The 12,293-nt window shown below is 48.1% G+C and overlaps 1 protein-coding gene across 3 annotated transcripts in view; it reads right to left on the bottom strand.

The window, feature by feature from the left end:
* CACNA1H (calcium voltage-gated channel subunit alpha1 H) overlaps positions 1 to 12,293 on the bottom strand; it is a 199,371-nt gene that overhangs the window by 122,480 nt on the left and 64,598 nt on the right. For all 3 annotated transcript variants that reach the window (XM_050967253.1, XM_050967254.1, XM_050967252.1), the window contains exons 7-8: positions 10,408 to 11,197; positions 3,565 to 3,974 (exon numbers count right to left, since the gene is read on the bottom strand). In XM_050967253.1, the coding sequence (XP_050823210.1) occupies positions 3,565 to 3,974; positions 10,408 to 11,197 (1,200 nt within the window). The remainder of the gene's footprint in view (positions 1 to 3,564; positions 3,975 to 10,407; positions 11,198 to 12,293) is intronic.

Here is a 12,293-nt window from a genome sequence, read left to right as displayed (position 1 = left end):
TTCCTTCCAGGAGTCCATCCTGAACATGAAAGCCATTTCAGGATGGGGGATTTCCCTTAGGCCTGGAGAATCCTTCGGTATGTGGATCTCCCTGTCTGTGCTGAAGGGATGGTGTGTGGGAATTTGGTGTCTCTAGCGCTCCTCCCTCCCCACAGCACAATCCCTTCCATCTTCCGCTCTGCATGGAAAGGGCTCTGTCAAGTTTCAGGGCCGAGAGCGGCTGGACTCTACGGCACTGTCCCCTGGAGACATTTGGGTTCCCATGCAGTGATCTAACGGGGAGTGATCACTGTTCAAAGCCACGGTTGCTCTTTCACGCCCCTTCATGGCTAATGCTTCTGTGCACCAGCAATGGGATCCAGCTGCAACCATGTAACCTGGAGGAAAGTCAGCAGACCAGAGCATAGGCAGGTGCTATCCATGCAGACTGCTCCTGCACCCTATAACTGTACCCCGCTTCCTCCTGGATCCCCAGGGCTAGGAGACCATGCCCCCCGTAAATGCCACAGTGTTCCAGAACTCCCCAGCAGAGGAGACGCTTGGCAGCAGATTCTATGGAGTAGTTTTATATGCAGACCGTCCTCTTCCCCTGTGCTCTAGTGGGGATGGGATAGCAGTCTTGGCATCTTCAGGTTACGGCGGAGGCCCATTAGCAACCTGGGGAAAACTCACGCTGCTGCTGCCACTACCACCAATGCCGCAGCTGTTCTGCCACTCAGGGCCATTGGGCCAGTACCTTTCACTCAATGATCAAGCAAGTTAGGATTGAACTGATTTTTCACGGCAGCGGGGGAGGGGTAGCCAGAAAGATTGATTCCCAGATCTTCTCCCAGCCCAAAGCCATGGTCAGTTTCACTAAGGCAACTGCTCTTTATCTCTGCACCAAACACGCTTCTCTGGTTCTGAATCCTACAGACAATTTTCACAGGGTTCTGAAATCACCCACACTTTGCTAATAAAGGCCCAAGGCTTTAATGGCAGATAGTTTAGAAGTCTGACTTTGTTTCCTATTGCTTTAGCATCATGTACTGGCCCCAGACAAGGCCCCAGGGCCCATCCTGTTGATATCAGACTGCTGGGTTGAGGTGCTTAGAAGCTTGGTCTGACAGCTCAGCCATCTGTCATCCTTGCAGTGCATCAGAGACATTAGGCTTTTCATAGTCAGGCACGTGCAGGAACTTTTACAGGGTTTTCCTTCAAAATTCTTCCTTTTTATTGCACCCGAGTTGGCCAGTGGCTAAGAGCAAAACTGGCTGCATTCTGGAGCTCTTTAGCCAAAAACTTTAAAAATCTTTTATTACCATTGGCTTTAAGACAGTTTAAGCAAATCTGGAATCCAAAATAAACCCACAGGGATTTACTTTCTTAGGAACAAGGACATAATTATCACAATCTACCTTTTATAACTGATGGGGCACAGACTCCATGGAAAATCTGTGCTCACCATAGCCTGTCTAGCTTAGGTTATCCCCTTGCATCCGTCACCAGAGTATCTAAGGAGTGAAAGTTTTATCTGCCTGACAAAAGTATCCCTGCTGCAACACAGACTTCCCAATGAATATATGGCTCCATTCAAAGGAGACTGTCTAGGTGTATTTCCTAATTTTAAAACTTTTTGTTGAACGACTCATTAGATAAAAATCTGCCTTTGATATTCACTTCTCTGTCTCCCCTCCCCCCGCCTTTTTTAAAAAAAAATTTTGGCCTTCCTCTATTGCAGACATGAATTGGTTTATTATTGTAGGGTTGCTAGTCAGGTTGTTTTCATTAAGAATTGATCTTAAGAGAAAAGATACATAAATGATGACACAGGTTTTGCAAACAGAGATGGGAGAAATCATACACAGTAACACACAATGAATGACATGGGTTTTGCAAACAGATATAGGTGAAAAAAATAAGGCGGATCTTGTAGGCACTGATGGGTTCTGGCTCTGTGTGGGACCACAAACAAGGGGAAGTGATGGAGAAGAGAACACAAAGAACCTTGCCCCCCCACCATTGTGTGCATAGGCTTACGTGCCCCCACCACAAAGCTCCACCCCTACCCTGTACTGCCTCTCCTCATCATTTCTGAGTGAGTAGATTTTAGTGGCAACAGGGATAATTCCCCGGTTAATAGCCTTGGGCTGCTGAATATATTCATGGTTCTGCAGCATGCAGTATGGGAGAGCTTTCGATGGAACACTGTGAATCATTTGCCACTTAGAAAATTAGCACTAAAATTCCTCCCCAAATCACAGAGTGGCGTTTTCTGCACTTTGCAGAGAAAATTCAGAGCACATCATTTGTAAAATAGCTGGTTAACCAGTTTTTCCAAGAAGATTCAGAAGAGAGCAGCTTCCCATACAACGACCTGACTGAAGGATCGTTAGATGACTCATCTCTCTCATCTCACTGTCCTTCAGCTCCAGCCAAGCTACAGTGAGGACACACCACCCTCAGTGGCAAATGCTGTTTCTTGACATCATGCTGTTCCCGGGATTAGTCTGAACAGAATGAACATTCTTTTTGCCTCCAAACACCTAGAAGACATCATCTTGGGCCCAAGGAGATCAAATTCAACTCTTGGGGTTGAACAAAGAGTCCCCCCGCAACGAGCAAAGTAGAAACTGGCTTCCCTGGTTTTGGCCTGGCATAACAGTGGACTTCGGAGTTTTGTTTTTTATTTCAATGCACAGAAGCAAACTTGTGCACTGGTGATTCGTGTTACAAAATGAATTTCTCCCAGATTCTATCATCCACTAGAAAAACCCAGAGTCATGTTTCAAATGAAGATGGTCTTTCACAGCACACCATCTCGGCCAGGGATATGTGACACTTTGCAGTGGAACAATTCATGCATTTGAGGAACAGGATAATTTATTCTATGAATTCAGATCCTGATCCTGCAAACCACTGTACGTGTTTACACTTGCCATCGGCAAGTTGACTCATATACAGGTTTGAAGCATGGGCGGTGGGTTAATCCCCACTTCGGGAAGGCTAACCCCACCAGCCCTGCCACTGGAGGAGCCCAATCCCCCCCACACCGCTGGAGGAGCCCAATAACCCCCTGCCACTGAACTTCAGGCTGAGCCGTTGGTCCTCGCACAAGCCCGACCCTCTGGCCCAACCCCTGGGCTGGCCTGAGCTGCCCAGGGCAGCCCCAGCTTCTGGCTGCTGGCCGCTGGCTGGAGCTGAACCCTCACTGGCTTCAGGGTAGAGAGGCGGGGCCTTGAGGCCAGAACATGGGTGGGGCCAAAGCCTGGTCTAGGGGAGGCTTAGCCTGCCCTGGCCTTTGATATCCGCCATCCACGGCTTGATGGCTCGGACCCGTGCCCTTATTTTCTGTTTCCAGCTGTGAGCAGCTGACAATTCCCTTGCATATATTCACTGTTCAGAAACCATTCCCATTACCACTGTCTGTAAAAAGCACTTGATCTAGATCACGTGCGCTGTTCACGCTCAGACTCTAAAACTCAAAATCCCAACTATGTGAGTTCGTTTCCTTTGTATGCCAAGCAGCACACGCAGCCCAACAAAGAAAAGGAAAGCAGTGGTCACTGGGGTGAGTTTACTCACCTGCTCGTGATACTCGATTCCCATGCTCAGCGTGTTGATCAGAATGGCAATCATAATCCCACGGTTGAAATACTTGCTCTCCACGATCCTTTTCAGCTTGTTGCCAAAAGCTACCCAAAGTCTAGCAACTTTATTCCTCTCCTTTGGTTTCTTCTTCTTCCTCTTCTTATTCCTCTGCTGCTGGATCTGATCTCTCTGGTCTCCGTGCCTCAGGTCCTGCGTGAATTCGTAGACGCCGTTGTTGTCAGAGTCATAGCTGTCGGACTCACTGAACTCAAACTCGGGATCCTCCAGGATGTTAGCACAGTAGGGGCAGTTCTGGAGTTCGCAGGTCAGGATGCTGGGCTGGGGGCTGGGCAGAGGGCACGGCACGTTCAAACCCGACAGCCTGCTGGAAGTCCTACACAGACCTACAACCAAGGGATACACACAGGATCAGCAGCGGAATTAACTCCCACTTTACTCCCAAAATCTCCGGTTTTCCAGGAACATGTCATCTTATAACAAACGGGATGGATCTGCTCTAGCTCCACCAGACATGATGGGCTTGATGCTAGACTCACTGGGGGAGGTTCTTCAGCCCGTGCCGTTCAGGAGGTCAGACTGGGTGCTCATAATGGTCCCTTCTGGCCTTCAAATCTATAACTGCCTCTAATTTGGTCCAATTTTTTCCACAGTCTCCCCTTTTATCCCTGTCTCCCCTCCTTCAAGTTCCACAAGTATCCCTTAGCTTCCTTGCTTCAGCTACCTAGCCCTAGATAGGGCCATTCTCCCCCAGCACATGGTGATCTCTTTGGACTCTGCTGCAATTGAGTGGCACAGTGCACACTTTCCATTCACTTTTATTAAACCCAATGGTCTATCATCATTAATGGCGACCCTAGTGCTGCCTGAAAGTTATGCCAGATTTAGAGGACCATTCAATTCTCATAACAAGGTGCAGAGAAGGGCACCAGGGGAACAAAGACAGTTATAGACTGAACATCTCAGCAGTGGCTGCTTTGATGTCTCCTCACCCCTCCTTGCCTTTCAAGCTTTTTTAAAATGTTCATTTGAATTTCTTGCTGTCACGGCACAGCAGGAGTTCTGGCTATTTCGAACAGGCACGCTGGGGCTGGATTTTTTAATCCAATTTGTAACAGTGTTTGCTGGTGGGGGGAGAAAAGTTGGCAGCCCTCCCAGAAGCTGGGCTCGGTGGCGGTGCTGCCTACCCAGTATGGAGAGGACGTGCCCAACCAGGAGATCTTCACAGACCAATGCAATGAGCCAACGGAGATGAATTGAGAATTAACCTGAACCCTCACCCGAATGGAACCTGATCCAAACTCCTGCGCCAGAGTCAAATACATACAGGCAGGCAACTGCGCAGTAACGCTCCCCTCCTCCATAGTATGCTTGGTGGGAAGGGATCAACTTGGAGGGAAGAGGGTAGTTGAGCTCCTGAGCATGCTCAGATAGTGGCCTGTGCGCTGAGTCTGCCAAGAAAGTGGCTAACTGCTGGTTTTGGGGGGCAGACGAGACTTTCAGCAGAGTCTAGTGATTTTGGGTGCCGGCTGGAGACACCATAAAGGAGCCTGATCTTCTAGGGCCATTTCTTCAAGGCCCTTGTGAAGCCCCTCAAGTTGGGAACCAAAGTCACTAGTCATGTTTGAAGAGCTTGGCCCTCTCCACTGGGAAAAAGACTGAGGCCCACCAACTCATTTCACAGAAGCCACCCAAGAGCCGTCAGATAATAATGGCAGTGGGCCTAAAAGATAAGAGCATCATGGCAGTATTACAGTCGTGATTTAGACCCCTGCTGTCTAATACTCCAGGAGGTTCAGAAAAAGCCATCACTTCACTCACAAGGTCTGAAAGTTGGGTTACAATGAGAAATTGAAAGACTGGCTGCTTCACTGAACCTTACCCAGAAAACACAGGCCTGAAAAACTGGGCTGATCACCTCAGGAAAATGGGTTCTCTGGAGATTTCTGGTCATCATGCCAAAGATCCCAAGAGGTCAGAGGTATTTTCCCTCTCCCCCAACTCCACATGCTAAGCCACGTCAGTTCCTCTCTTTGCTAATTTACACAGTGATTTAGAAATGCACAAGCAGATCCGAGGAGAAATGACTAAGCAGCTGCTTCAGAAGTATGAATGCTAGAGCACATGGCTTGTACCTCCTAAATACCACCAAAGTGTTAAAAATGATACAAAAAACACAGGCACCGCAGATGTCTTCAGAGCACCAGAGTCTCCTTGGCTGCCTGCTCAAACAATCTCACAGCATTGCAGGGCACAAGCACTGTAAGGAACAGGCTGTACTTCACTTTACTCAATTCCACAGCACAGAAAGAGAGAATACACTCCCCGAATCACATCCCTTCTCGACGACACCAGGCCCCTTTCTCAGACAGGACTGTGAGCTCCTCGGCCTTGCTAATGCATGCAATTATCCTTCAAGTGTTTCTGTTTTGCACATCACTTGCCAGGATTGGATTCCACTCTGCTCCTTCTTCCCAGCTGGGAAGGTGCAGGGAGATAAGTGAGGCAGCCCTTTTGATTATTCCGATTGAGCTGGAAGCCAGGAATGCCAGATGGAGCTCACCAACCGGCTTCAGTGTCTAATCCCTCCAGCATGGGGCAGGAATCTAGCGTTGGTCCGTCGCTGAGCACAGGCTGGAGCCACTTCTCAGCAGATGCAAGACACCTTGGCATAGTGCCAAGCTCTGTTTTTTGAAGCAAGGACCAGCAGTGGTGGAATTATTAGTCTCCAGCAGTTGCTAGTAGAGGGAACTAGGGGCTATGAAGCTCTTGCTTAATTGGATCAATTTAAATACTCCTTTCCCTGCCTTGCTAAGGTGCCTCTCCAGCCGTTTGTCCCTGCAAATATTTCTTGGGGTGATGGTATAGAAGGGGGTCACCTCCCTTTCTTCGCATTTCAAGGCCTCTCCAACCCCACACAATTGCTGTTTGCCTCCATCTTCAAGTAGGGTTGCAAACTTTTTAATGGCACAAAACCGAATACCCTTGTCCCGCCCCCTTTCCTGCCCCTTTCCCAAGACTCCGCCCCTACCATGAGGCCCTGCCCCCACTCACTCTATCCCCCCTCCCTCTGTGGCTTACTCTCCCCCATCCCCGCTGGGTAAGGCAAGCCATTCAGCCAGTTTTAAGCCAGGCAATCCCATTTTTAAATGGTTCATCCAGTATCATGGCTGGAGGATGCCATGCATATGAGGGATGGGGCAGAGTGCTCTTCAAAATAGCGCCCTCATGCTGCATGACCTCATGCTGGTAGGGGTGGGGTCATGCTGGGAGGAGTTGAGGGGAAGGCTGACACCATTCCTGGAAGTACTAAAATGTCCGGTGTTCTGGGGCTGCATGAGTGGCTGCCCTACCAATGGGATAGGGATTGGACATTAGACTGGTCAAGCTGGAAATCAGATTTAGAACCTGAGGAGGCAAGAGTAGATATGTGCTCAACTGAGTGGCTTTGAGTCACAGGGATTTCCACTGGGACTTCCACTCGACTGTCCTTCCCCCTAGAACCACCCTCCTTCCAAGTGATCAAGAGATGTCTGATAACCCTCTTCTTTACTTCCCATTGTCAACTGTTCTGCAGTTCACTGACAAGCAGCTGCTGTGTTCCACGCTGTAGGGGGCTGCACCTCAGCGAGAGATGATATGATTCTGATAGAGTTTATAAAGTGCTTCGGTATCCTTAGAGTTGAAAGGGCCTCTATAAACACAGGGTACTATTATTAATGGCCTTATTAATAGCAAGGTCTTTGAAGAATGCTGAGCCAAATTAAAATCCAGCCAGGTCACTATCGTGCCCCTGAATTCACATGGGTGTAAGTGAAAGGTGAATCTGGCACTGCCTTATCTCCCATAAAAGCACAGAGAATCAGGTTCTTTGTGCACATCAGCAGGACCAACCTCCAGCTTGAACTGTGAGTTTCAAGCAACAGCCATGGAACAGTTTCTTTGCTTTCAACTTCCAGGAGTGTGGGCTTTTATCTCAAAGTAAATACATATTCTCACATTCAGGGCCGGCTCCAGGCACCAGCCAAGGAAGCAGGTGCTTGGGGAGGCCAATACAAAGGGGCAGCACGTCTGGGTCTTCGGCAGGAATTCAGCAGCGGGTCCCTCAGTCTCTCTCTTCTTTGTGCTGCCACCAAAGTGCCGCCGAAGAGGAAGAGAGGGAGTGACGAACCCGCCGCCTAAGTGCCGCCGAAGAATGCAGCAGCACGATTGGGGTGGCAGAAAACCTGGAGCTGGCCCTGCTCACATTAGAGCCTTCGTTAACTTTTAGAGTTAAGGCCATGCCGATGATGAATATAAAACCCTTGCAAAAGCAACAGAAGAATGTTACAATGAACCCTTCCTGCCACTGAGCATTTTAAAAGGGAGGAAGGGTCCAGTGTCCAGTGAAGGTAGTTTATATGAATAATTTAAATTTAATTTTATATCAATTTATATAAATAATTTCATGAGCGTTACCCATTTGTGCATTCAGTTAAAAACAATGTTGACATGGAAAAAGTCACCCAATATATTTCACAAACAACCTTAAATCTGACCCACAAGACATACTTAGAACTCTTTTAACATGTACATCACTAGTTTAAGTAGCTGTGTGTGTACATGCATGGACGAATATAAACTCTATTGACAACCACAAACATTAAAAATCACATGACTGACTCAGAAATCACGAGATTTTAAAAATAATAACGTGGGGTCTTTTTATTTACTTTTTGTAGTTTTAGACTTTAAAGTTCACGTTTTCCATCTTTTCTTTGCCACAATGAGGGCTAGACACAGTTTTTTTAAAAAAAAGGAAACTAAAAATCTCTCATTATCCCATGATTCCAGCAGCTGGGGTTTTTAGAAAAGCAACAAATATTACAAAATTCACAATAAAACCGTGAGAGTCAGCACTGCTGAATGTGGCCACACACAATGTACAATTAGTGATACGTATGTTGAAAGAGTTCATAAGATATGTGCATGTTTAACGTTAATGCTGTCCTTTCCCTGATTTAAAAGAGCTCTGAGTCTGCAGTAGCTTTGCAGCCCTAGCACATTCCCCAGTGCAGGGAAAAATGGAAAACAGGGGAAGACTAGAGGATCCAGACTTATGTGGCTCTGCTGCTCCTACCTCCCTCTGTTGACTGCTAGCATATAGCAACCCTACCGCTCCCCACTGCACAGCAGAACCCCACAGGTTCTGCTGCCAGGGGATCCCCTGTGGAACAAGAGCAGGGTTTGGGGTCTCTTCTCTTTCCATTTTTCTTTTCATTCACGGAGATTCATTTTCCTGTCCCCTTTTGCAAATGAGCACATGGAATGGTGCAGCATGTAGAGTGGACTCTTCCCTTTTAACCAAAGCCTCGAGAAACGTGCCAAAAGAGGTGCAATACAGTCTGCACACAGGGCGAAACTCACGCAGCGTAGACAGCTGATATCCAAGCTTTCCTTGGAAGCCAGCTGCCCAGGGGTATATGTACAGAACAGCAAGAGAAACTACTCCAAAGACAGTGGTTTACTTTGATAAACCAGTTTATCAGAGGCTCACAAGGAGCAAGGCTGAGGGCTTCACATTCAGCTTGTAACGTCAGGGACAAAAGATCAGAGATCAGAAATAAATGAAGCCACCAGGGCCGGCTGTTTCTGCTCGGAGCAGAACCTGCCAGGCTGCTGATTTGGAGGACCAGATGCTTTACAGGAGGTTTCCTCAGGCCCATTCTATCCTCATTCATCACTGCCGCACTGGAGACCAGATTCCAAGCAGTGAATTTTCATTTTGGGTGGGAGCAAAGAGGGAAACTTCAGGAAACGCCGTTCTCTGGGTGCAAAGCGACAAGCTGTTTGTTTCGTAGCAGTGAGAAAGAGGCGGTCAGTCCTGCTTAGGGCTTGCTATCTGCGCACTCACACTGCATACTTCAAACCAGCCAGCCAGCAGAAGGTAGAGTATAACAAAGTGTACAGCCCTGAACTTGGCTTATTCCTGGCTTCTCCACTTACACTGTTCAGGAAATCTCCTGTGTGCGCTCATCTGCTCTCCAGTTAGTGCCCTGCACCTTTACTGGTTTTGTCCTCACATCACTGCTCCCGAGATTTCATCCATTCCGCCCCCCTCTTGTCCCAATACAGCCTCCATAATTAACAATCCCTGATTTTATCATTTAGTTGCTGCAGGGCTCAGTGCGGGCAAGGGGGCATTTTATATGTCAAAAAACAAACAAACAAATATAAAATAGGAGCCCAAAGGACATCCTGCCCTGAACCCAATTTTGCGGGCACAACTTTCTGGAAATCAGAGGGGAGAGGGACAGGTGAGAAAGTTTACAGCTGCACTAGAGCCTGATGCAACCTCATTGATCCAAACCCTGCAGTCCACCCAGGATTCCCCACTAGCTTAAGTGAGGACTGTGACTCATCATGAAAAATGGTCAAACTGATTCTGACCGACTATGAACCAGTCTGACCCTTCACCCACAGCTAAGCGTTGGCTTCATTTTTTCTCCCCAGGATTTTTATTTTGCTCTGGGTTTCAATAGGGCCCCATACAAAGCCTGTTCTCTCTCTTCAGGCTCCATTTCACAGAACCAAGATGTTGGGCTAATTCTGATGAGCTTTAGACAAGCATACAAACTCTTGAGCGCTTGGCTACCCTGAACCTGAACTCTAACCCCTGTGAGGTTCACCCATCCTCAGTTATAAGGAAGGTCAGAGCTCCCATGAAGATATGAAATTGGGCTCCAGTTAGCCCTTGAAGACTCTTTCCTACAAATCTCATCAGACCATTCACCCCTTGCCCACTGATTCCAAGCAGGACATCTAGTCCTTTGTCCTTACCATGTTCTCCCATCAGTTGACGGAGCTTCTCAAAAGGAGCTGCATTCAAACTCACTGGGCTATTAACCATGGCCACAGGGCTGCTGCCACTTTTCTTTCCTTTGGTTACTGGGGCAGAACTGGCTTTGCTAGCTGGAGAAGGCAAGATGGTTGGATAATTCATATTTCCATGGTTGGTGGTGAGTCCAGCGGTCAGTTTAATACTTGCAGGGGCATTGGAAGACTTGCATTTCACCTGGGGTCCTTCGACGTGGCAGTCGGCATGGTAAATGCTATGGACAGACTCTGAATCCAGATGAGGAGGAGGACTATGCAGGTTGAGGGATGGAGACGGAAGCATCAATTGGCTCCCAGATTGCATGACCTTCAGCTCCAGGTCACAGATCTCAGGGTTGGAACGTAGCCCCCGAGGGCTCCCATTGCTGATGTGGTAGTGGTGGTGATGGTGGTGATGGTGGTGGATGAGGTGATGGATGGAGGTGATGCGTTTTTTGCTTCTGCGGCTTTGCCCGTTGGGGGCACTGTTGGGGTTGACCTTTTTCCGGCGCTTGCTCTGCCAGTTGTTGTACAGACGTAACGTCCGCCGCTTTACCTTCCTGAAGATGTGGCAGATATATTTGAGAAGCTCATCGTAGCAGCTGCCTGGCTCCGAGAAGCTGGCGATTGTGCTGTCGTTGGAGAGGTAGCGGGCACGCTGCTCCTTCATCAGCTGGTTCTCCCGCTGCTTTGTTTCGGAAAACTGTGTTGCTATCACAACCAGGCACAAGTTAATCATGAAGAAAGAACCAACCTGGGGAAGCCAAGAAGAGAGGAATCAGCAATTTTACCAAGAGGCACCCACCAAATACACCAAATTGCCCCCAGTGAAGTCACAATATTTGCTGGGCTCATTTTAATATCAGGATTTGCCCATCATGCCCAATACCCAGGTCTGCTTCTGGAGAACCAAGTGCTGTATTAATTACACTAAAGGTTTTAGATTTGCACTTACGCTCTTTTAAGCTATTTCAGCGGCAACAAGGGAGATCTTTACTTTTAAATGCCCACCCCTCAGACCCAAGACTGACCCATAGGTTATAGTGGGACCTACAAAACAAAATTTAACCAAAGTACTGCTGAGAAATACATCATTTAACTAGCAAACAACTGGCCAACGTGCAGAGAGGAAGTTCTGTAGTTTGTGTTTCACACTCTCTTTTGTACTGGAACTGCCAATATGTCCCCTCTTCCTTTTAACTCACTTATCCATCGGCATGACGTACTCTGATTTCTGAGACACCAGCCAGGATTCAACCCCCCATCTGGAGAGTCCTTTCAGGTTTAGCCCCTCATCCACAAAGAGTAAGGGTGCTCCAGTGTAGCAGCAGTTAATAAATGCCTGCTGATCACATAGCTGATCCGGGCACGGTCTTAAAAGGAAAGGGGAAGCTGGTGCTAAGGAGACAAAGGGTATGTCTACACTGGAGCTGTAATTTCAAGCTTGGGTAGACATACCTGCGCTAGCTCTGATCGAGGCGGCACACTAAAAATACAGTGTAGCTGTGGTGGTGCGGGCAGCGAGGGCAGTGGCCCCAATACGATTCCACCCAAAACCCTCGGTACGTACTCAGGTGTCCAGCCCACCCTGATGCTTGTGGCAGGGTGGCTACACTGCTATTTTTAGTGTGCAAAGCTAGTGCACATACATCTCCCTGTGCTGGGAATTACACCTACAGCTGCAGTATAGACATCACCCACTCTCCTCCCAGCTGGCTGATGCTGGAAAGTCCTTGTGTGGTCGTTACCCAGAGTTTGAGTTGATGCGGTTTGTTTGTGGAAATAAAGCAAGGCCTGAGGAAAGCGAGGTGATATAACCTGTGGAGTCAGGATCTGTATTGGCCCCTCCC

The sequence above is a fragment of the Gopherus flavomarginatus genome, chromosome 9, assembly GCF_025201925.1.
Source record: "Gopherus flavomarginatus isolate rGopFla2 chromosome 9, rGopFla2.mat.asm, whole genome shotgun sequence".
In the NCBI taxonomy this organism is placed as follows: domain Eukaryota; kingdom Metazoa; phylum Chordata; order Testudines; family Testudinidae; genus Gopherus; species Gopherus flavomarginatus.
Note: the sequence above shows the minus strand (reverse complement) of the source record. Positions and strands in the feature narration are given on the sequence as shown.